The sequence below is a fragment of the Festucalex cinctus genome, chromosome 13 (genome assembly GCF_051991245.1).
Source record: "Festucalex cinctus isolate MCC-2025b chromosome 13, RoL_Fcin_1.0, whole genome shotgun sequence".
NCBI lineage: Eukaryota > Metazoa > Chordata > Actinopteri > Syngnathiformes > Syngnathidae > Festucalex > Festucalex cinctus.
Window position 1 is genome coordinate 3,286,905 of NC_135423.1, and position 21,992 is coordinate 3,308,896.

The 21,992-nt window shown below is 40.2% G+C and overlaps 1 protein-coding gene across 6 annotated transcripts in view; it reads right to left on the reverse strand.

Moving 5' to 3' along the window:
- tenm4 (teneurin transmembrane protein 4) overlaps window positions 1-21,992 on the reverse strand; it is a 321,917-nt gene that overhangs the window by 61,644 nt on the left and 238,281 nt on the right. For all 6 annotated transcript variants that reach the window (XM_077540676.1, XM_077540675.1, XM_077540674.1 and 3 more), the window contains 4 exons: window positions 17,812-17,958; window positions 16,820-17,039; window positions 6,012-6,131; window positions 2,815-3,076 (listed from right to left, as the gene is read on the reverse strand). In XM_077540676.1, coding sequence (XP_077396802.1) covers window positions 2,815-3,076; window positions 6,012-6,131; window positions 16,820-17,039; window positions 17,812-17,958 — 749 coding nt within the window. The remainder of the gene's footprint in view (window positions 1-2,814; window positions 3,077-6,011; window positions 6,132-16,819; window positions 17,040-17,811; window positions 17,959-21,992) is intronic.

Genomic DNA, 21,992 nt, shown 5'->3' on the forward strand with positions numbered 1-21,992 from the left:
ACCTCTGCCCACCCCGACAAAATATAGCGGAACAATTAAAACGGCGAGCGGCCGTAACGCCGGTCGGAGGGCGCGTCAGTCAGCGCGCGTTTGGTTGGAGGGCGATTGATCCAAAATCACCCTCACGAGGACCGGCGAGCAGAGAGTGGCCCTCAAAAGAAGAGCAAAAGACAAGACGGTGACTATAAATAGCAACTCGTAGCAAATTCACTGATATGCCATAAATCTTCGGAGGCAAACTGGGAGACGAGATAATTAGAAAAGGGCAAAGAGACGCCTGTTAAGACATACGGGCGCATGCACTCCATGCTTGGCGAGTTTGTGTGTAAAAAGAGGGCAACGGAAACATGTAAGCGCACTTTATCGCCATTTTCAACATCAAATCTCCCGGCTGGCCTGGGAACTCTTTGACATCCCCACGCAACAACTCGGCAAAGTGGCTGGGTAACGCATCACTTAGTGACACGTTGCCCAATGATGCGGAACGTAGGTATTTTGAGGAACTAGTAATCTGAACACATGACTACATCGAATAAAGTAGTCTGATTAAAATTAGTATTCAGAGTTTTAGTGTGTTTGTGACAATGCAAAGTTGACAAAATATATGACCGTAGAACGTCTTGACCATAGAATGCATAAAATGTCACCTAAGATAGTATTTTCTAGGGGTGTTAAAAAAAAATCGATTCGGCAATATATCGCGATATTACGTCGCGCAATTCTCGAATCGATTGAATAGGCGGCTGAATCGATTTTTAAACTTCCATTTTTAATGGAAAAATATTCAACAAAACATCTTACTTCGGGTTAGGGTTCACACCTTAAGCATGGAAGAATGTTATTTGAACGGAACATTAAGCCTGAATATTTTTATTTTAATGCTGTTCAAACATGAAACAGATGACAACCTGTATAAGTTTCAGATGAATAAATAATGCATTTTCATCCAAATCTTACACTGTACAAATTTACTGTTTAGTATTTTCTAAATTTGAATAAAAAATAAAAAATAAAATAAATCACAACAACCGACTTATAAATTCGTATCGGGATTAATCGGTATCGAATCAAATCGTGACCTGTGAATCGTGATACAAATCGAATCGTCAGGTACGAGGCAATTTCACACCCCGAGTATTTTCCTTAAAATTGCATGACATTAATGGCAATTTTCTCATCTTCTAATTTCTATTTTTTTTTTTTAGTTCCTGATCATAAAACAGCAACAGGAGGGCGGCCGATACGTCTTAAGTGCTGACACGTTGTAATAAGGTATGGTACCGGACCGATATCAGGTATCGGTACTCGCCCAAACCTCAAGCCCACAGAGGGGGCGAACATTTGCGAGGGTAACTCATGTTGACGTCATGTCAAGGTTCGTTCAAGGTTGCAGCGTTTCCTAGAGGTTCTCTAAACTGTCTTAATGGTCTTTCTGGTTGCAAGGAGTGATGTCACATATGTCAAATCTTCAACACGTTGACATAAGATGGAAATACAGTCTCTATGTTGAGTTTGCGACAGCTAAAGATGAAAATATTAAGGTTGGTTGTACACTCCGTACTGTAGTTTTCAACTGCAGCCATATAGAGGACAGTAAATACTGGAACATATGTTCGGCTTGCGTCTGTTGTGAGCTATTGACAATTTTTCGCTGTATTTTTCTCAGCAGCGTCTCCATCTTTTCATGAACAGAGAGGTCCACGGCTTAGAAATTATTTAAGCGGCCTTGGTCAGCATGACCTTTTATTGACTTTTTTTTCGTTTTCAGCAGAGTACATCATGTCGACGCGCTACGCTTGCACTGCTTTGCCGAGCTGACGACACAACACGCCTGCCTGGCTTGTGTTTTTCCATGAAATCAAGCTTGAATTCAATGAACATGATCCACTTCTTCTCAGCACTCGATTTCTTAGGAACCGCATCAAAAATGCAAGTGAACTGATGTTGAAGTAGGGCTGGGCGATATGGACCAAAACTCATATCCCGATATATTTTGGTTTAATATCGATATATATCCCGATTATATATATATCTTTTCCCCCGATTTGAGTGTAAAATATCAACGTGACGCTTGGATGACATTGTGAACGTGCGTACCGTATTTTTCCGCACGATAAGTTGCACCTCATTATAAGGCGCACCTTCAACGTATGACATATTCTCAAACCTTTTCTATATATAAGGCGCACCGCATTATCAGGCGCACCTTCAATGAATGACATATTTTACAAATTTTTCCATATATAAGGCGCTACAGTAGAGGCTGGGGTTACGTTATGTATCCATTAGATGGTGCTGCGCTAAAGGGAATGTCAACAAAACAGTCAGATAGGTCAGTCAAACTTTAGTAATAGATTAACAAACCAGCTTTCTCACAACTCAATTCACTCCCAAAATGAATAAACAGCTGTTTTATTATTTTCTCTGGGGTAAAGTATTAGCATTAGCTAGCGATCCAAGATGGCGGGATCTTCTGCGCATGCGCGTCACCGATCGTGCAGGGTCACCGATAGCGTCTTGTTGCACCTCAATAGTGATCCACATATAAGGCGCACTGGATTATAAGGCGCATGGTCAGCTTTTGAAAAAATTGAAGGCTCTTAGGTGCGCCTTATAGTGCGGAAAATACGGTAATCATCCACGCTCAGCACGCTGGAAACCGGCCAAGGTGCGAAGAAGAGCAATTACATGAGCGAGACGAGGATCACGGCGGCGACGACCGCGCTTGATGAATAGTCCTCCGAGTCTGGCACATGCGTGGAATGAATCATTTGCGGGGGCGGGCGAGAGAGCGAGAAGATGTGCGTGCGTCACCTGGATCTCGGGCACCACCGCGCCCCTCTCGGCGCAGGAGCCGGCGAAGGCGGTGAGCGGCGCCGGCGACACGGCGGGGCCGGGCCGGGCGAAGCTGCTGAGGTCGCAGCTGGGGATGTCGTTCTCCTCGTGGCGCATGACCACCGTGTCCATGACGAAGAAGCGGCCCCACGGCAGCCACAGGGTGTGCTCCTGCGTGATGAACGGCGCCCGCTCGAAGTGCAGCGCCACCGCGATGCCCCCGTCGGTCACCAAGTCGAAACTGAGAAGACAAGCGGCGCGTACGTTTCATTTGCTTCACGTGGAAGTCAAAAAAAAATATTTTTCAATGTTATGTTTCTATGTGCCCCCCCACCAGCATAAACAAGGAATTCTGATTCATATTGTGTTGGCGTAAGAATTGTGAAAATTACGCATAAAATATTAAAAAAAAAAAAAAAAAGCAATCACTTGTTTTCTAGGTTTGCTCATGTGACATTCACAAGCTGAGCTGTGATTGGTTATCTGAGCCCTTTGTGATGTCATTTTCAGTCGACAGCAAGTTGCAAAATGTGTTTTTAAAGGTACTAAATGTAGATGAAAAATAATGAAAGTGTAAAATTAATTATAGACAAAATATTAATTTTTTATTGCTATAATGAGCTAAATAAATATGTGTGAAGTATCCCTTTAACAAAATTGCATTTTGAATTTTAGTTTTAGTTATTTAGTTTTAGTTAACTAAAATAACCATTAACCCATTCACTCCCAGCCATTTTCACATTTCGCAATCCCGTTCGCTCCCGGCTGTTTTACTGGATTTTGACTGATTTTGCAAGGCCCACAGAATATTGTGTTCTATTGCTATAAAAGCATGGAACCTACCAAAAGAAAGATTCAAGTCTAAACCCTTCTATCTGTTTCCGTTTTCAGCAATTAGCATTAGAAGAGAGCTAAGTTTCTTCAGTTTTCACAAATTATTTAAAATTCCAAGTAATTTAGCTTTTTTCTAGCTGGCCCTGGTTGATCTCCTTTGTTCTGCTGCCACCTGCTGGCCGTTTGTGTAATAACTACCATTTCTGCAACCGTTCTTTGCAGCTGAGAGGCTGCATCAAAGCCTTCTCTATGCTCTAGCATAAAAAAAAAACAAAAAAAAACGTATAAATACGTCTTTGGGACACTTACATGAAAAAAAACGTATTTACACGTTATTGGGAGCAAATGAGTTAATAGCACCTGTGCTTTTCGACACCCTCCCATCTTACTTTGACCATCTCCAAACATTATTTTATTTATTTATTTTTTTTAAAGAAATCTCCTTTAAGAGATCTCCAAACATTTTTGTTTTTTAAATTTTATTTGAACTGAGTCAAATGCCATTTTTAGCATATGTCGCGGGCCATTGAAAAATGGACGGCGGGCCTCGAAAACTTTTTTTTTTTTTTTTTGTTTACGATCGAAAACTTTTTTTTGAAAAGAAGCAAGGCCATGCACAATAAAGAACACATCATAGAAATGAGTCTCGACAGCCTCCCCCATTTCTAAGTGGCTGAACAGGTGCATTTCTGATTTCACGCTGCACTGAGCCTGTTTACAGTGATTGCAGCGGGGGGGAAACGCTCGTGACGGCGGCTCGCACGGGTGGGTGGGGGTGGGGGGGGGCTGCAGGGGCATGTTTACAGGAGGGGAAAGCAACGAGATTGAGGAGTGTTTACACATAAGCCGCCTCCCGGAGAAGCGTATAGAATTTTGGGGGAAAGACGACAAACGGAGCCATGCGTGAGAGAAAAAAAAAAAAAAAAAAAATCACACAAGGGGAAAAGGAGATGAAGGAAGGCGGCGTCGCAGAAAGCAAAGAAGGAGTCGGAGAGGAAAAGACTTCAAGGCCAAAACAGATTAGAGGAGAGTTGATGATGAGGGATGTCGATGAAAGGCCGGGGAGAAGGATCAAGAGTGCGTTTTTTTTGTTTTTTTTTTCCCCCCCGACACCGGCAAGTGATAAAAAATGTCAGCAGGAAGTGGAGCATGCATCGGGACACAACAGTTTGCACTCCTCTAGGAAACACACAAAATTGGTGAGCGTCTATCGTTTGACACCAAACGAATACAAGTGTGCTCTTTGTGGTGCTTGTTTGCGACCTGGGAACGCCCCCGAAACTAATCACCTTCCATATTCCTTGACATCGATTAACTCTCACTTCAGCGTTTATTCACAAAATCCTTCATAATCCCGATAATGTCTCACAAGGGCGCATGCAAATTCCCATACAAACACTAACGATTTACAGGTGCTCGTCAAAAAAAAAAAAAAAAAAAAAAGAAAAGAATATGTTTTATGAGCTGGAAGCCCAAAGAATGTAAAAATAAACTAATAAAAATACTTGAAATAAATAAATACTAAATATATATATTTTATTATATTTTAATGCTAAAATAAATACTTGGGCCCTTAATCTATAATCTATGAAAGTTTGACTTTTTGTATGGAATTACAGATATTATTCAACTTTTTGAGGTTATTCTAGCACCTGTGTAAAGGCATGATGCCTTTTAGACTATTATTTCACATAGCATTTTTTTTTTTTTTTTCTGCGCATGCGCGTCACCGATCGTGCAGGGTCACCGATAGCGTCTTGTTGCGGCTCAATATTGATCCATAGATAAGGCGCATGGTCAGCTTTTGAAAAAATTGAAGGCTTTTAGGTGCGCCTTATAGTGCGGAAAATACGGTAATCCCGTTTGCTTGTTGAACAAACCACCTGCCGACAGACTGCGCTATCATCTTACCAGTCAGATCTAAGTACGACTCGTCCTTTAATAGACGAGCTCACGCGCGGAACCAAAGTGAGCAAACGTACGTAAAGAGCATATCAAATGCACGCGCGCCGCCTCGAATGAAACTCCTCCCCTTCATTCCGCTCAAAACCCACCGCGTCGAATAAACAATGTCCCATCTGCGCCGCGCCGTCCAAACTTTGCTCGCTTTGAATTGGCATATTTGATTTCCTTTTCCTCGCCTGCCGCAAGTGAAGCGGAACTTACGAGCGTTCAGCAGAAGGGCTTTTGTTTGATGTCTCTGGGAATTGCGCCCGGCGCTCCCAAATTGGAAAGCGCCTGGCAGATCAATGGCGGTGGTCGAGCATCTCGAGAACATAGACGTGTTTGACTTGGGAAAAAAAAAATAAAAAAAAAAAATAAAAAAAAGTGGCGGCTCTTACCTTCCGTCCTGTCTGGTGACGGTGTATCCGAACGACGGCTTGTTGATGAAGCTGATGTTGACGCCCACCAGCGGCGTGCCGTCCGAGGTCACCACTTGTCCACGGATGACGCATGCGTGCCTGCACGGGAATGAACGGGAGGGGGGGGGGGGGGGGGGGGGGGAATTAAAAAAATGAGCAGCGAGGTCACCACGAGGAACGACAAATTGTACCTCGTGCTTTAATGATGCCAAAGAATAATCGTCCCTCCCGTAAATGAGGACAAGCGTCTTGAATTAAAACTGGGACGCGGCAAACATGAGCGCATTGTTGGGTAATGCATCACTTGCGAGCCAAAAGATGGCCGCGGGGATGAATCAACGTCTTTTCAGCTCAAGCAAACAATTAAACCACCTTTTTTTTTTCTTTCAAGTGCCCTGCGATACAAAAACAATGGCTGCAAAACACTTTAAACGAACTCAACTGAACAGGCAACCAGTGGAGGGAGGCCAGAACATGAGTTTGCTGCTCCCTCTTACGGGTTCCAGTTAAGAGGTGAGAAACGGCATTTTGAACCAACGGGCATTTGAAAGAGGGCTGGCTGACTCCAAAGGTAAGTGCAGTGCAGTAATCAAGCCAAGATGTGATGAAGTAGTGGATTTTTTTGTTTCAAAATGTTGCTGTGTAAGAAAAGGCTTCACCTTTGCCCGCTTACCTGAGGTGGAAAAAAAGTGAGCCCTAACTCATATCACTTGGGCATATCTATACTTCCTTGACACCAATTGTCGTGTTTTTCAGACCAATGTTGTACCAGTCAAAATACATCAAGAAGAAGCAAAAAAACCCAAAACATTTAAGTTGTGTGGCGTAAGTCAAATTTTGGGGGAAATTTATTTTATAAAAAAAATAAGATCAAGAACAGTAGAAGAGCGCAAACTGGCACCCGAAATCTCCGATCCCTAATCATGTTGGCAGCAGCGAATGAGTTGCGGTTGGATTAGAAACTTCCACTTCGAGCTACAAAAAAAAAAGAAAAAAAAAGAAAAAAAAAAAGAAAAAAAAAGAAAAAAAAAAGAAGTTATTTTTAGTTTAAAACGGCTTACAAAACTAAAACTGGCATCGCTTTGTGTCAATCCTGGTTAGTTATTGCAACTTTTGGTGCTGTTGATTATTGTGATTGTGCACATGCTAAAGAAGTTTTGTTTTTTTTTTGTTTTTTTTTCCCGAGCTCCGAATTGTTCATTCGGTAGTCTTACCGATTCAACATCTTGTCATCATTGCTCTTTTTTTTTTTTTTTTTTAATATATAATTTTATGTGTGTGTGGGTATGTTTTTATTTATTTATTTTTTATGTTTTTTTATTTACACGCACGTGCGTGTAAATTTATACTCATGAATTCATCTAAAACCTAATAAAAATCCCATTACCCTTCACCTTAACCGGATACTTCAGAGTCTCGCCCGAGGCGTGAAGTTCAGAAGGTCAGGAGACCAGAGGAAAGGTCAAAGAAAAGAAAGATAAATCAAAGTAAAATCCGGCACCAACTAAACACTTCCTGCTTCTTCGTGCTAAAGAAGTTTTGACGTCAGTTTTGCCTGACTCATCTTTGTCGCGACAAAGTATATTTCCACCCAACCGCCACGTTGCACTATTCTGTGTAAATGACAGAGAAACAACTTTGTTGACAGCAATTGTCAGTGTACAGCAAATATTTTATACACCAGAAGCCTTGCTGATCTGATCGCGGGCCCGTACTGCAGTATGAAACAATATCTGGCTTTTGTTGTGTTCTGTGTGGAAGACAAAAAAAAACAAAAAAAAACCTGATAAATGTTTTCTGTTCCAGCTTTGATGGCGGATATCTGTGTGAAGGAAGCAAATCTTTCTTTGCAGCAAGAAACAAGTCGAAAGATTCATGGTGGCTTATGAAAAGAAAACAGCGTAGAAAATAAAGGCAATCAAGCACAACAACAACAACAAAAAAAACACCTCCCTTGCATGTCTCTGAGGGTATTTTTATTTTTTTTCTTACCAGAGCTGGAGCGATAATGAGATAAGAAAGCTTTACTTTGCTTTTTGTGCTAATTAAAAAAAAAGAAAAAAAAAAGCCACGACTTATCTTTCTCATTGCGACGGGAACAATAAAAGAGTGCAGATTGCCAGACTTGCTTGGCTGCTTATCGAGACCGTCGGGCCTCCGCCCTCCACCTGGACATCGACGTCGCCAAATGAGATACAATTCGCACCTCAATGAGCCAGAAGTGGTGGCAAATAAAATACAAAAAAATGTACCGTTGATTTTTCAGGTATTGGAACCAAATTTTTACTTCTGTGCCTGACATTTGGAAAGTGTACTAACTACTTCATCGTAAACACAAACCGATACAGTCAACTGCAGTTGAGATCTTGAGGGTACGTTTTTGAAATATTCACCTCTGGGGAAGAAAAAAACAAAACAAAAAAAACTAGGGATGTCCGATACCACTTTTTTTCCCCAGACCGATACCGATACTCAGACCCTCAGTACTCACCGATACCGATACCAATTGCCGATACCAGTAGAACATTTTGACAAATAAAAAAAATCACTCAAAGATATTTTTAAACTAGGGATGTTCGATACCACTTTTTTTCCCCAGACCGATACCGATACTCAGACCCTCAGTACTCACCGATACCAACTGCCGATACCAGTAGTACATTTTGACAAATAAAAAAATAAAAAAATCACGAAAAGATATTTTTAAACAAATATATTTCCTTTCATTTTGACAAAAAAAAAAAAAAACACAAAAGTGCTCTTTTAGTTTAAGATTCACAGTTTTTAAGTATTTCCAAACCGGTGAAGTTTTGGTGAAAAACTGCTGCAAGGTAGCGCCACTTACAGGCAAGGAGGACTCACTTAACGTCTTTCCCCCGCTGCCATCGCTCGCTTGTACTCGTCTGCGTCACGAGTAGTACTTGAGTACTTGGAAAAAAAGGCTGGTATCGGTACTCGCCCATCCCTAAAAAAAATCAGTGAGGCTATATTCTAATTTTGCTAGCAGTTTAAAAACAGCACGCCACCAGTCATTTTTCACACAAATATCTGCACTTCTCCTTCCAGTCATCCAAACATCACGTCTCCCTTGATGAATTCTGACCCGGCACAGCACAGTAGCACCACCTCCTTGGTCAGCCATAGTTTTTGCCCAAAAACAAAACACTCCCCGGACAAAAGGCTATTTTTTTTTTTTAATAGGTTTGGGTCTTAAATATTGCCACATAGCGGAAACAATTAACACGGGCGTGTTAGCGGCCGCCCTCAAACGTGTCCTTACCGGAGGCAAGATCATTCACCTCCTCCGACGTCGTTCCCCAGGAACCTGCCTCTATGTTAATTAGGCTGGCTCTCCTTCAGCAGACCTTGGCTGGCCAACCGCTGCACGGTAAACAAGCGAGCGCATAGCACGGCAAACGCGTCCCAAAAGCGGCCGTGTTTGCACGGGATCACCGGCAGAGTGAACCCGGCGCTGTCGTGCCGAGCGGGTTTCCTGTTCGGGTGCGTGAAAGTGGAACTATCTCCTTCCCGCCCGCTCGCCCGCCCGCCTGCGGCAGCCCCATCCAGATACGATTCCTCCTCCTCCTCCTCCTGATTCTTGTCAAGACAAATGATTTAAATATTGACATCAAACAGAGCCCAGAGAAGGAGACGCTGAGGGAGCGTGAAAGATCAGGTTGAAGTCACAGAGGGCCTTTTTTTTTTTTTTTTTTTTTTTTTTTGCACATTATCTCCAGTGTGAAGCGCAACAAAGCACATATCCAGTGAGGGAGAGGCCACATTAAAACTCATTTGCTCCCAATAACGTGTAAATCAGTTTTTTTTATGTTTTAAGTGTCCCAAAGACGTATTTATACGTTTTTTTGTTTTTTTTTATGCTAGAGCATAGAGAAGGCTTTGATGCAGCCTCTCAACTGCAAAGAACGGTTGCAGAAATGGTAGTTATTACACAAACGGCCAGCAGGTGGCAGCAGAGCAAAAGAGATCAACCAGGGCCATGTAGAAAAAAAGCTAAATTACAATTTTGAATGGATTTGTGAAAACTGATGAAACTTAGCTCTCTTCTAATGCTAATTGCTGCAAAACGGAAACAGATAGAAACATACTTTTTTTCCTGATGAAAGAAGAGACTTTAATCTTTCTTTTGGTAGATTCCATGCTTTTATAGCAATTGAACACAATATTCTGTGGGCCTTGCAAAATCAGTCAAAATCCAGTAAAACAGCCGGGAGCGAACGGGATTGCGAAATGTGAAAATGGCGGCGAGTGAAAGAGTTAATGGATGTAAACATGAGAGGCCTGATCCAAGAGCTGGATCGGTATAAAGGAATGGAATGACTTGGTCTTTGAGGTACTCAGCGGAAAATGGCCAAAATGAGCCCAATATGGCTGCTTCAAACCAAATGGCAGACTTCCTGCGTTTTTTTTTTTTTTTTTCTCAGGCTTGGGTTCTTGAGAATATTTCTTGGGTCTACTCATGACAGACCAAATATGGTGTGGAGTGAAACATTTGGTCAAGATCAGATCTTGTGGAGGTGAGTTAAAGATTCAATCTTTGAAAATCTCTGTTTCAAAATAATATAGCTGACTTTTGTTGAATTTTTAGTCAAGGGTTCATAGGACTTTTTTTGTGGCTCTATCCATGGTAGACATGCCTACCAAAATTCATATTGCTCAGTAAAATGTTTGTTCAGGGTCTGACCTTTTGGAGCTGAGTTATTAACTCATTCACTCCCAGCCATTTTCACAGAAACAATCCCTGTTCGCTCCCTGCTGTTTTACAGGATTTTGACTGATTTTGCAAGGCCCACAGAATATTGTGTTCTATTGCTATAAAAGAATGGGACCTACCAAAAGACAGATTAAAGTCTAAAGTACGTTTCTATCTGTTTCAGTTTTGCAGCAATTAGCATTAGAAAATAGCTAAGTTTCATCAGTTTTCACAAAACTATTTAAAATTGTAAGTAAATTAATTAATTAAAGTAAAAATTAATTAAATAATTAATTAAAGTAAAAAATTTAGCTTTTTTTCAACATGGCCCTGGTTGATCTCCTTTGCTCTGCTGCCACCTGCTGGCAGTTTGTGTAATAACTACCATTTCTGCAACCGTTCTTTGCAGTTGAGAGGCTGCATCAAAGCCTTCTGTATGCTGTAGCATAAAAAAAAAAAAAAAAGTATAAATACGTCTTTGGGACACTTAAAACCAAAAAAAAACAAAAACGTATTTACACGTTATTGGGAGCAAATGAGTTAAAGACTCCTATAACAAGGCCGAAAATACAGTATCGGCTTCAAACCAAAATGACTTGTGAAGTGTCTCTTTTGGGGCATGACACTTTTTTCGTGGGTCTTCTCATAGCCAAATTACATCTGGCTATGTTAGGATGTCTTCAGCTGCAGAATTTTTATATATTTATTTTAACGAATTGAGTATGGGGAAAATCCCCAAATAGGCAATTTATTTGGCCGGACAATAATAACGGCGAAGAAATGAAGCAATTTGAAGAGGGCCTTCCCGGCGTTATAATACACACACTGACGCCGGCTTATTACGATGGTGAAAAAAAAAGGCGTTTACTAGAAGAGCCCGCGGAGAAGAAACAAAACAAGAGACGCTAATGGCCTGACGCTAATAACGGCTCTGCTGGGTATCAATCTCTCTCAATGGCTGTCCCACGTTTACTATTCCATCCAGTATCCGCTATTGCGGATGCTGCCCACCGGAAAAAAAAACTCAAAATCTAATCCATATCAAATGCAGATTAAATCGGATAGCAAAACATTTTTTTTTACCGTATTTTCCGCACTATAAGAGCCTTCAATTTTTTCAAAAGGTGACCATGCGCCTTATAATCCAGTGCGCCTTATACGTGGATCAATATTGAGCCGCAACAGGTGACCCTGCACGATCGGTGACGGGCATGCGCAGAAGATCCCGCCATCTTGGATCCCTAGCTAATACGAACACTTTACCTCAGAGAAAATAATAAGAGCTGTTCATTCGTTTTGGGAGTAAATGGAGTTGTCAGAAAGCCGGTTTGTAATCTATTAATAAAGTTTGACTGACCTATCTGACTGTTTTGTCGACATTCCCTTTAGCGCAGCACCATCTAATGGATGCATAACGTAACCCCAGCCTTTACTGTAGCGCCTTATATATGGAAAAAGTTTTAAAATATGTCATTCATTGAAGGTGCGCCTTATAGTGCGGAAAATACGGTATATGGAAATGAACGGAAACGCTATTAATTTGTTCCATTAAAAAAATAACCCTACCAATTTTCTATTATTTCTTTTTAATTAAAGAAAATTAGTATAATATAAAAATAATAATAATAAAATATTACAAGAGCCCGCGTTAACACTTTTTTTAAATGGATCTATTATCGGCCGCATGATTCTTCAAAATGGCCGATGCCAATATTCGTCAAAATGCTGAATATCAGCACCGATAATCGGTCTAGCCGATAATTGGTCCAGCCGATAATTGGTCTATCCTTAGGTACAACTGTACAGAATATTTATGATTTCATGACTTATCTAGTTTTTTAACTCTTTGACTGCCAAACGTTAGCCAAAAAACCCCAATGGTGCCAGCTGATTTGGAGCATTTTCACTCATCTTCCAAAGCAAACAGAATATTGTGCGGTATGAGGACATAAATATGGTGGATATCATATGAAAGATTGGATTCCATTCTTTCATGAGAAAAAAAAAGAAAAAAAAAAGTATGTTTCGACCTTATTCCGTTCTTTAGTAATCACCATTTGAAATTAGGTCATTTGAGTGACATAAGCGAAAATACAAAAATATTAAAAGAAAAACGAGCTTTTTGCGAAAAGATACATTGTTTTGCACAACAGTGACTTTGACACTAATATTTTTTGTTTAGTGACAAGGCAGCACTGCACAAGATGTTGCGCTGCCCATTGAGAGAAAAAACAAAACAAAACGTAATAAACGTAAATTAACGTTTTTGGCGGCATTCATTAGGATTTTAGAATACGTCATTAAACGTGTTTGGCGGTCAAAGAGTTAATCTCAGTTGTTGTAGTGCCTCCCAACGGCGGTCCCTGCTTACTATTCCATCCGGCGTCCGGCGTTGCCGCCGGGGGGGCCTCTCCGCTCTCTTGTATCTATCGCGTGTCACACCGGAGAGAGTGAGGAGCTTTTATGCAGTGGCAGCCGCTTTATTGGGTGACACCTCTGCAGCTTCTTGCGGTGGCAAACATCAGAGGGCGGCGAGCTCCGACATGTCTACGAGGAAGCGGTTAAGTGGGATCAATGGAAAGATGATCGGCTGACCGGCCGCATCAGGGAAGGTGCCGGGAGCCCATCTTGAAGCCCCCCGTCATAACCGCTCACTTCTGTCAGCAGGGGGGGTGCAGGGGAAACGAACACCAGGCATGAATAATAGATTGTCACTGATATTTTTAGGTGAGCCTCCATTCTCGCGGCTCATCTCTGGATTCGCCACTTTTTACTTATTTATGGACACTGCTTCTGCTACTTCTGCTTCTTTTTTTTTTCTTCCTCGCTCGTCCGGTGGAGAGCAAACGCTGAGTGCTTGTTGACAGCCGGAGAAAATGTCAACGGGGGTGGGGAGGAAAGGGGAGGGGGGAGGTGTCACTGTGTTCCTCGTACACACGGCGCTACACAAAAAACCTTCATGGGTGTCTGATGGAAGCATGAATGTGTGATTTTTAACTCATTCACTCGCCGCCATTTTCACATTTCGCAATCCCGTTCGCTCCCGGCTGTTTTTTACTGGATTTTGACTGATTTTGCAAGGCCCACAGAATATTGTGTTCAATTGCTATAAAAGCATGGAACCTATCAAAAGAAAGATTAAAGTCTCTTCTTTCATCAGGGAAAAAAATATGTTTTTATCTGTTTCTGTTTTGCAGCAATTAGCATTAGAAGACAGCTAAGTTTCATCAGTTTTCACAAATCTATTCAAAATTGTAAGTAATTCCGTTTGTGTAATAACTACCATTTATGCAACCGTTCTTTGCAGTTCAGAGGCTGCATCAAAGCCTTGTGTATGCTCTAGCATAAAAAAACAACAACAACAAAAAAAACGTATAAATACGTCTTTGGGACACTTAGAACATTAAAAAATAAAACGTATTTACACGTCATTGGGAGCAAATGAGTTAACCGTTGGGTACTGGAAACTGCTGGATAGTCACAGAAATTATTGCCCATGTGCTGAAAGACATTGCACCAATGACGCAAACATTGAACACGAACACAAATTCCCCCACCAAACATGACTAAATTGTGCCCCCTGCAACGTTAAAAAAAATTAGCCCCCTCCAGTACGGAATCGAGTGAGCATAAAAAAATCTCAAGGATTTGTACCTGAAATTGAACATTTTGGACAAATTTCCACAGCTTGTACTTTGACTTGGGAATTTGTCCAATTGAGTTGCAATTGGAAGCAGGTCACCCCAGATTGCCAGTCGGCAGGATTTTCTTGCCAAATGTGCTAACCATTCAACCACCTAGTTGGACTACTACTAAGGAATTCCCCAAAAGGATAATAATTAGGCATTACATTTGTCACAGATTAAGTTTCAAATAATATATTTTTAGGCAATTAAAATCATTAGTTTGAGCGCCAGAAACAAAAAAATGTGTTACCCCCGTGCTTGCAAAAAAAATGATCCTGCTTGAACTGAGACACTTTGCAAAAACGCGTTGCGTGTTGTTATCCGGAACAAAGTTTTTGCTAAAAATAGTGACGTCTGAAGCCATAACCTTCACCGTCAGAAAATAACAACACGCAGCAGAGTTTGTTTTCTTGACACGATTTCAAAAAACAAAAAAACTAATGCTAATAGAAAAGTCAAAAAATGTGATATTGTTGACTTATTTTCCAGTTTTGATGCTAATTTGTCACAAGTGAAAAAGGGGACGAGCGACTTCCAAAGCGGGATGCAAATAAGGTGACGCACGAGCGATTAAAGATGAAGCAGGAAGGAAACAAAAAAGGCGGATGTGTGTGCGTGGGGGTGGGTGGGGGTCTCTGACAGCCTTCCTGTGGAATATGAAAGCGGCGTCGTGGTGCCTTTGGGAGCGAGTCTCAGATGGATTACAGTAAAAGTAATCACAACACATGAATACCAGATGCCGTTCACGTCGCTCCAAGGATGTTTTTTTTTTTTTGGTGCCTTGTTCCGTGTTTGTCCATCATCATCCGTCCGTCATCCGTCAAGCGGTGCGCCGCCGGCTGCCCATTTCACCCTCCATTACTCCATCCAGCTGCCCCCCCCCCAAAAAAAAAAAAAAAAAAAAAAAAAACCCGTGACACTTGCTTTTGCTGGAGTTATTTATAGCGCAGTTGTCTTCAGCAATAAAGTGCTAAATAACTCCGAGAAGGCAATAACGAGCAACAAGCGGGCTCCTTGCTAATGTTATTTTGCGGCATTTAGTCATTGCAGTGCCCGCATTTCTGCACTTAAAACGATTCATTATCCGCCGATTGGAACATATTGGATGGCTTGTTTATTGTATGGAATTGCTTTTAGATGAATACGAGTCGCGTGCTTTAAAAAAAATAAAATAAAAAAATCACACGCCTGGAAAATAGGCTAACACTTAGCTTTAAGGCCACATGATGTTACACGTGCGCATCTCATGAGTTCCAAAATACAGACGAGGTGCAGCAAAGGATTAGATGTAGTAGATATGTGCTCAGTTTTCACTGATAATAAATATTAAATGATTAAAAGAAAAAAAAAAAACTTATAAAGATATACAGGTATTTTTTTTTTAAGTGAATTCTCGGATTTGATTGATGAATGTTGGACTATAATAATTTAATACAATTATAAAAATAATAAAAAATTAGCTGAACTAAAATATAATTGTGTCTAGAATGATAAATCATAATAAAAAGGTCAAAAACGGGCTTTGCATTAAATGTTAGCCTCCTTTTCAGTGTTTTTGTGGTCATCTAAAAGGGATTATACACAATAAATGTGTAGGTTAAATAAAGAAACAATTAATGGAATTAAAATATTTACATTATTAATAAGAATATATTCAAAAATACATTCAAAATAAAAAAATAATTTTAGAAGCTGTTGCAGAAGCAATTATGCTCAAATCATAAAATGATTTATAAAATAAAATTCAACAAATTAAAATTGAATACCTAAAAACAAATCATGCACCCAAATTTAAAAAAAGAAAATAATAAAAATAATACAAATTAAAATAAAATAAAATAAAATAATAATAATAATAATAATAATAATAATAACAATAAATATATTAACATAATAATGATCACTGACATTGGACCAAAACTTGAGGTCAAAATTTGGTATATTATTTTTTTATTTTATTTTTTTCCCCTCAATTGCCGCCCATTTTTTTTTGTGTGTTTTTTGTTTTTTTAATTGACCAAACAAAAGTGTTGAAAATGGCTTCCTCTTTTAGATGATGCAATATTAAAGTTTTTATTTTTTTTGGTCCCCACATAAGTGATGCTTGTGGATGTACGTCAGTGATATTTAATATATTAAACAGACGGATTAAACGGACAGTTATTAATTTGCCATAGTTGGATGAATGTATTGTCTGAGATTAAATTTTTTGTCACAGTGTCACCCTCGCTATCGTGTAATCGTGCTAGTATTATTCAATGGCATTTTCAAATATTTTGATGCCGCCGCTCCTTACTAAGCTCAGGGAACGTTGATTGTGTACCTAATCAAGTGGCCAGCCAAGGTGGCCCAAATGTGTTGAATGCATTCGTCAAAAGGTTACGACTCACTTGGCGTCGAAGGGGCTGGCGCCCCGCACCACGTGGGTGCTCTCCCGGCCCACCAGGAAGCGCACGCGCTCGTAGAAGCTCCGCGGCTTGCCCTGGTTGCCCGACGACAGCTGCGTCTCCTGGATGATGTCCAGGGGGTCCGGCGAGCCCACGCACAGCGACGTGCTGTGACACGTGGCCTGCAGGCAGCAGTCCGGATCCATGCAGTCCACCAGGCCGTCTGACGAGGTCACACAACGTCAAGGTCACAACACCGTTGAATTAAAAAAAATAAATCCATCCATCCATCCATGATTTGAGGTATGCTACTGAAATGAATGCACAGTATATAAATCATAACTAGGGACAGGTGATAGCGGCCTTATTTGAAGTTATCAGGTAATTGTGGAGGAAGTATTTTGCACGTTATCATCGCTTTTAAGTCGTAATCTTGGGATTGGATCACAAAGGACCAAGCATATTAGGGCTGGGAATCTTTGACTGTCTCGCGATTCGATTCGATTACGATTTTATGGGTCTACGATTCGATTCAGAATCGATTCTCGATTCAAAAATATTTGATTGACAAATGCTTCAATTTACAGATATGCACAATATTGTCATGATCTACTCCAGTCTGCTTTGCAAGACAAAATGACAAAAAAAGAACAAACAGCTTTTGCCTCAAATTGCGATATTTAATCTCAGTTTCATTTGAGTTTTTGCCAAGTGGGCAGCTTGTCCAAAACACCTTGTTTGGGCTCCTTTCTTGTCTTAAATAATTTAAAAAACATTTTGTTCATGTTGTCTACATTCTTAGAGTTGTTTTTACAGCTGTTTAAAAAAAAAAAAAGTCTGAAAAATGTTTACAATATTTAATGTGACAGATTTCTCCATTGCAAATAATCTGTGTGTCCAAAAAGTTTGAGAATCCTGAGAGACCAGGATACGGTTGAGGGTTCAGTTTCCACCCAAGGCGCCACCTTAATAGCGAGCGGCCGTCCACGTCTTACCTCCGTCGTTGTCCTTGACGTCGCCGCAGGCCGTCTCCATGGAGGTGTCGCAGCCGCTGCCCCTCCAGCCCAGCTGGCAGACGCAGTACCAGCCGCCGTTACCCAGCGTGCACCTGCCGTTGCCGTTGCACAGACCGGGACAGCCCTCTGTTTGGGAGGGGGACACGCACAAGGAGGATGTGAAATACTGGGGAAAAAAATAAAAAATAGCACTTGCAGTTCACTATTCACAAATTCAGCTATTTGTGTTTTTACCCCACTGGAAAACGGACTGAATTTGCATGTTTCTTGAAAAGGAAAGTAGTAATTGCTGTCAAGGGCAGATGTTGAAAATCTTTGCATGGTGGCGAGGAGGTCTTCAGCATGTTTTTTGCATAAACATGTTGACTCTTAACTAAGATATAATTTCCTAAATTGAACCCAAATTTGCTCATTTTAAATTTTCAGACAAAATCATTGTGCTTATTTTTAGACACTTTTTACTTAATGATGTTATTTGATCAAGCAGGCTTAGCCGTCCTTGAGTGTTAACAGCCAGTTTGAAGTACTGTAAAGCTTCAAACAAGCATTTTCCACATTTTAAGATGACAACAAACCAACATTAATGGCTCTGAACTGGGCTTTCATAAGATGAATTTTCTTAGTTTAAGATTTTGCATAATCTATAAATAAGACAAATGGAAAAATTACAAGTCTGAAAACAATCAGACAAAAGTGCAAGTTTGTGGCTTTGTTATATTTACTAAGCTCATTTTTCATCTCTCCAATATTGTGATATCCAATTTCAGTGGTCTAGTGGTAGAGTGCTCAGACTTGGAGGTTGTGGGTTCAATCCCGGCCTGGGTCAAACCAAAGACAAAGCTATCCAAGAGTAAAAAAATAAAAAATAAAATAAATTTTATATATATGTGTATTTTAAGAAAAAAACTTTTTTGTGTAAAAAATAAAACTATTAATCTTATACGGTAAAATTTTAAGTACATTTTTCTCGTTCTGTTGGCAGATAATTTTGCTTATTTGAAATAAATAATTTTTATATTTTACTATATATCTTTTTTTTCTTACATTTTCTACTGTCTGTTTTTGCAGTGTTTTTTTTTTTTTTTGCTGTTGCTTTTTTAAAAAATTTTATTTTCCAAAATAAAAACATCTGGAACAGGGGGGTCGTGATTGTTCCAGGACGAGTGCCTGTGGCGGGTGGGGGGGTGGGGGGTGATGTAATGACCCTCCGCTTCAAGTTGATCAATGCGATATACCTTCAGTCAAGCCGCTAATACCCCTCAGATGCACCCGATCCTCACAGTCGATACTTGAGTCATTAGCTGCCTTTGTGCCGCATAATGACACAGGTTGCTCCTCGACCACTCTGCTTACTATCATTTGCCCACGCGCGCACACAATGGGCCGTAGCCATGACGGCTGTTGAGCAAAAAGGTCCACCGTATGCGATTGTTCACTCATGTCGTCGACGGGGGCTGCAAATAAATCAAAATGAGCTCGTTCACGAGTAACAAAGTTTTGTGCATCCGATTGGTGAGTTGCACACGTGGACAATTCTGATGGATGACAAACGGATGACATGATAACGATCAAGCGGAAATTACAAGTAGATTCAAGTAAAATTCATTTAAAATCGACCGTCAAAGTTAATCTACTTACAGTACATTATAAATTAATAAAAAATACAAACGTGATGAATCTGAAATTTATCTGATTAACTCTGACCGCCAAAAGCGTTTAATAACGATTAGTAAAATCACGACGAATGCCGCCATAAAACGTTAAATGACGTCAACTACGATAAGTTTTTTATATTTATTTTCTCAGTGCAACGTCTAAGTGCAGTGCTGCCTGGTCAATGGCTTGTGGAATCAAAAACACCCACTAACTAGGGCCAGCAGATGCAAGCATTGTATCTCTTTTCGTGACTGATCAAAGCCTTTGTCATATCAAAGTTTTGGTAGTAAAAAGAGTTAAAATATAAAACTATATTATGTTACATCAGTGGTGTCAAACATAAGGCCTGCGGGCCGGATTAGGCCCGCAAAGGGGTTTAATCCAACCCACGAGATTATTTTGGAAAATTAAGAAAAAAAAAAAAAAAAGTACTGTCAAACTAATTAATCAGCCGGCCACAATCAGAATATATAAAATTTGTAATTTCACAAGCAGTCCTCAGATGAGCGATGTAACTTGTACGGGGGGATCGTCCTGGATGTCATTATTTTACACACAACTTAAAGTTACGGTTTGTTTAATTATTATTATTATTATTATTATCATCATCATCATTTATATTTTTATTTTTTTAATCATAACCAACAAACGTGTTAAATACGACTGAACGGATTAAAATTATTTACATTAATTATAATGGGAAAACATTGCTTCAGATTTCGAACAATTCACTTCTGGAACGGATTATGTTCGAAAACCGAGGTTTGACTGTATATGCTAAAGCTTCTGATTTAATAGCAAAAATGGATTTAGGCATAGAGGTGCTAACAATTCTGCATGTATTTATGTATGTTAAAAAAAGGCTATTGAATGAGGCCCAATGAGATTATCCCCGAATGTGTGTTCCACCATTGAGATGAGCCAAACGCAACAGAAACACCAGTCGGGAGAACAAGTCAGCATTTGCTTTTTTTGTTTTTTTGTTGAGCCGGAAAGCGGGACGCTAACCACAACGGTGTTTATTCAGGAGCATCTGCCCGCACAGGCCCGAGCCGCGTCTTGTTTGCCGATTATCTGGTCACGTGCGATCGCAATACGTCTCGGGGGGGATATCAAACACGCACGTCTCTCACGTTGTTAGCGAGGTGCCTCGATAACCGCTTATTGTGAGATGACCCATTTTGTCAAGTGCGAGGAGCCGGGTTGACGCTCCCCTGTTTGAGCTTACATCAAATGGGGGGGGGGGGGGGGGGTGAGAGTTGGAGGAAAAAAAGCGACAGGTGCACATGTATTCTGACTTTTACTTAAAAATATACTAATAGGCTAACAAAATGAAGAAACATGACTGAACAAATAAAATAATCTCAATTAAAAAGTAAACAAGTTTAACCAGAAATACTTCTTCCCCCCCCCCATATCCTTTGATACAAGTTTTGTATTGGAATTCATTGATTGGACAGTGCACTTCCTCAGTGAGTCCATATGTGCCATTGTTCCGCATGTCGGATAATCAAATAAAGCCAAGCTTTTAACCACGTCGTCCGTCCTACCGAGGAAATCAATTCAGCTTTGGCATTCGCTGATTTAAAAAGGCCTCCGCTAAACGATGAAGGCCTCCTTAAAAATCAATTTCAATAAAAAAAAAAAGCAGAATAGATAATGCGATGTGGTCGGAACAAAACAAAACACGGTACAACTTTCTCTTGATTTCCCTGAAGAAAGGTGGCAGCTGCTTCAGGCTACTCGTGATACAAAAGGTTGATGTGTCATTTTTATACCAGCAGCCCGTGCATAGCTTTAGCTTAGCTGGCTAAGTTTGCTAACACCACAGATTTAGCAATGTTAACATTTTGATTAACAAATTCACTTTATTTTTTATTTTTTAAACAATTATTTCAAGCCTATAGAAAGTGTTGAAACCATGAACATGAAGGTGGACTCTTTAGTTTAGCCGACAATATTCGCTAGCATGTTCGGCCTCTCATTAGTCGCATTGTGTTAGCATTTCAGTTACGGAGTTAACAATAGCATATAAATTTTATATTACATGATTACTATTCTATTTTTGCCATTCCAAGATTATTTTAGTTACAATTTTCATGTTCGGGTCTGTCTATTTCGGGCAGCATTAATTAGTAAAATGACTGAACTAGGGCTGGTATTGCCGCCAACCTCACGATACGATACAGGGGTCACGATACGATACGTATCGCGATACATATGTATCCCAATACATGATCTTCAAGGCGATACGTATAACGATATTTTACATTAATTTACTTGCATGTTATAATAACAGTCATATGTATACCTAAAGGATATGTTTATTATGCTGGATGACAAAAATGTTTTTGTTAGTAGCTCTTCTGGTTTACCACCAAGCGGCATGCCTGGTTTAAAAGTGTACGCACTGCAGAGCAAGGAGCAGTTTTCACAGACATGCCGGGAAAATTTATTAATAGGCATGAGCCGATATGAGCAAAAATCTCAAAGTACTAAAATTA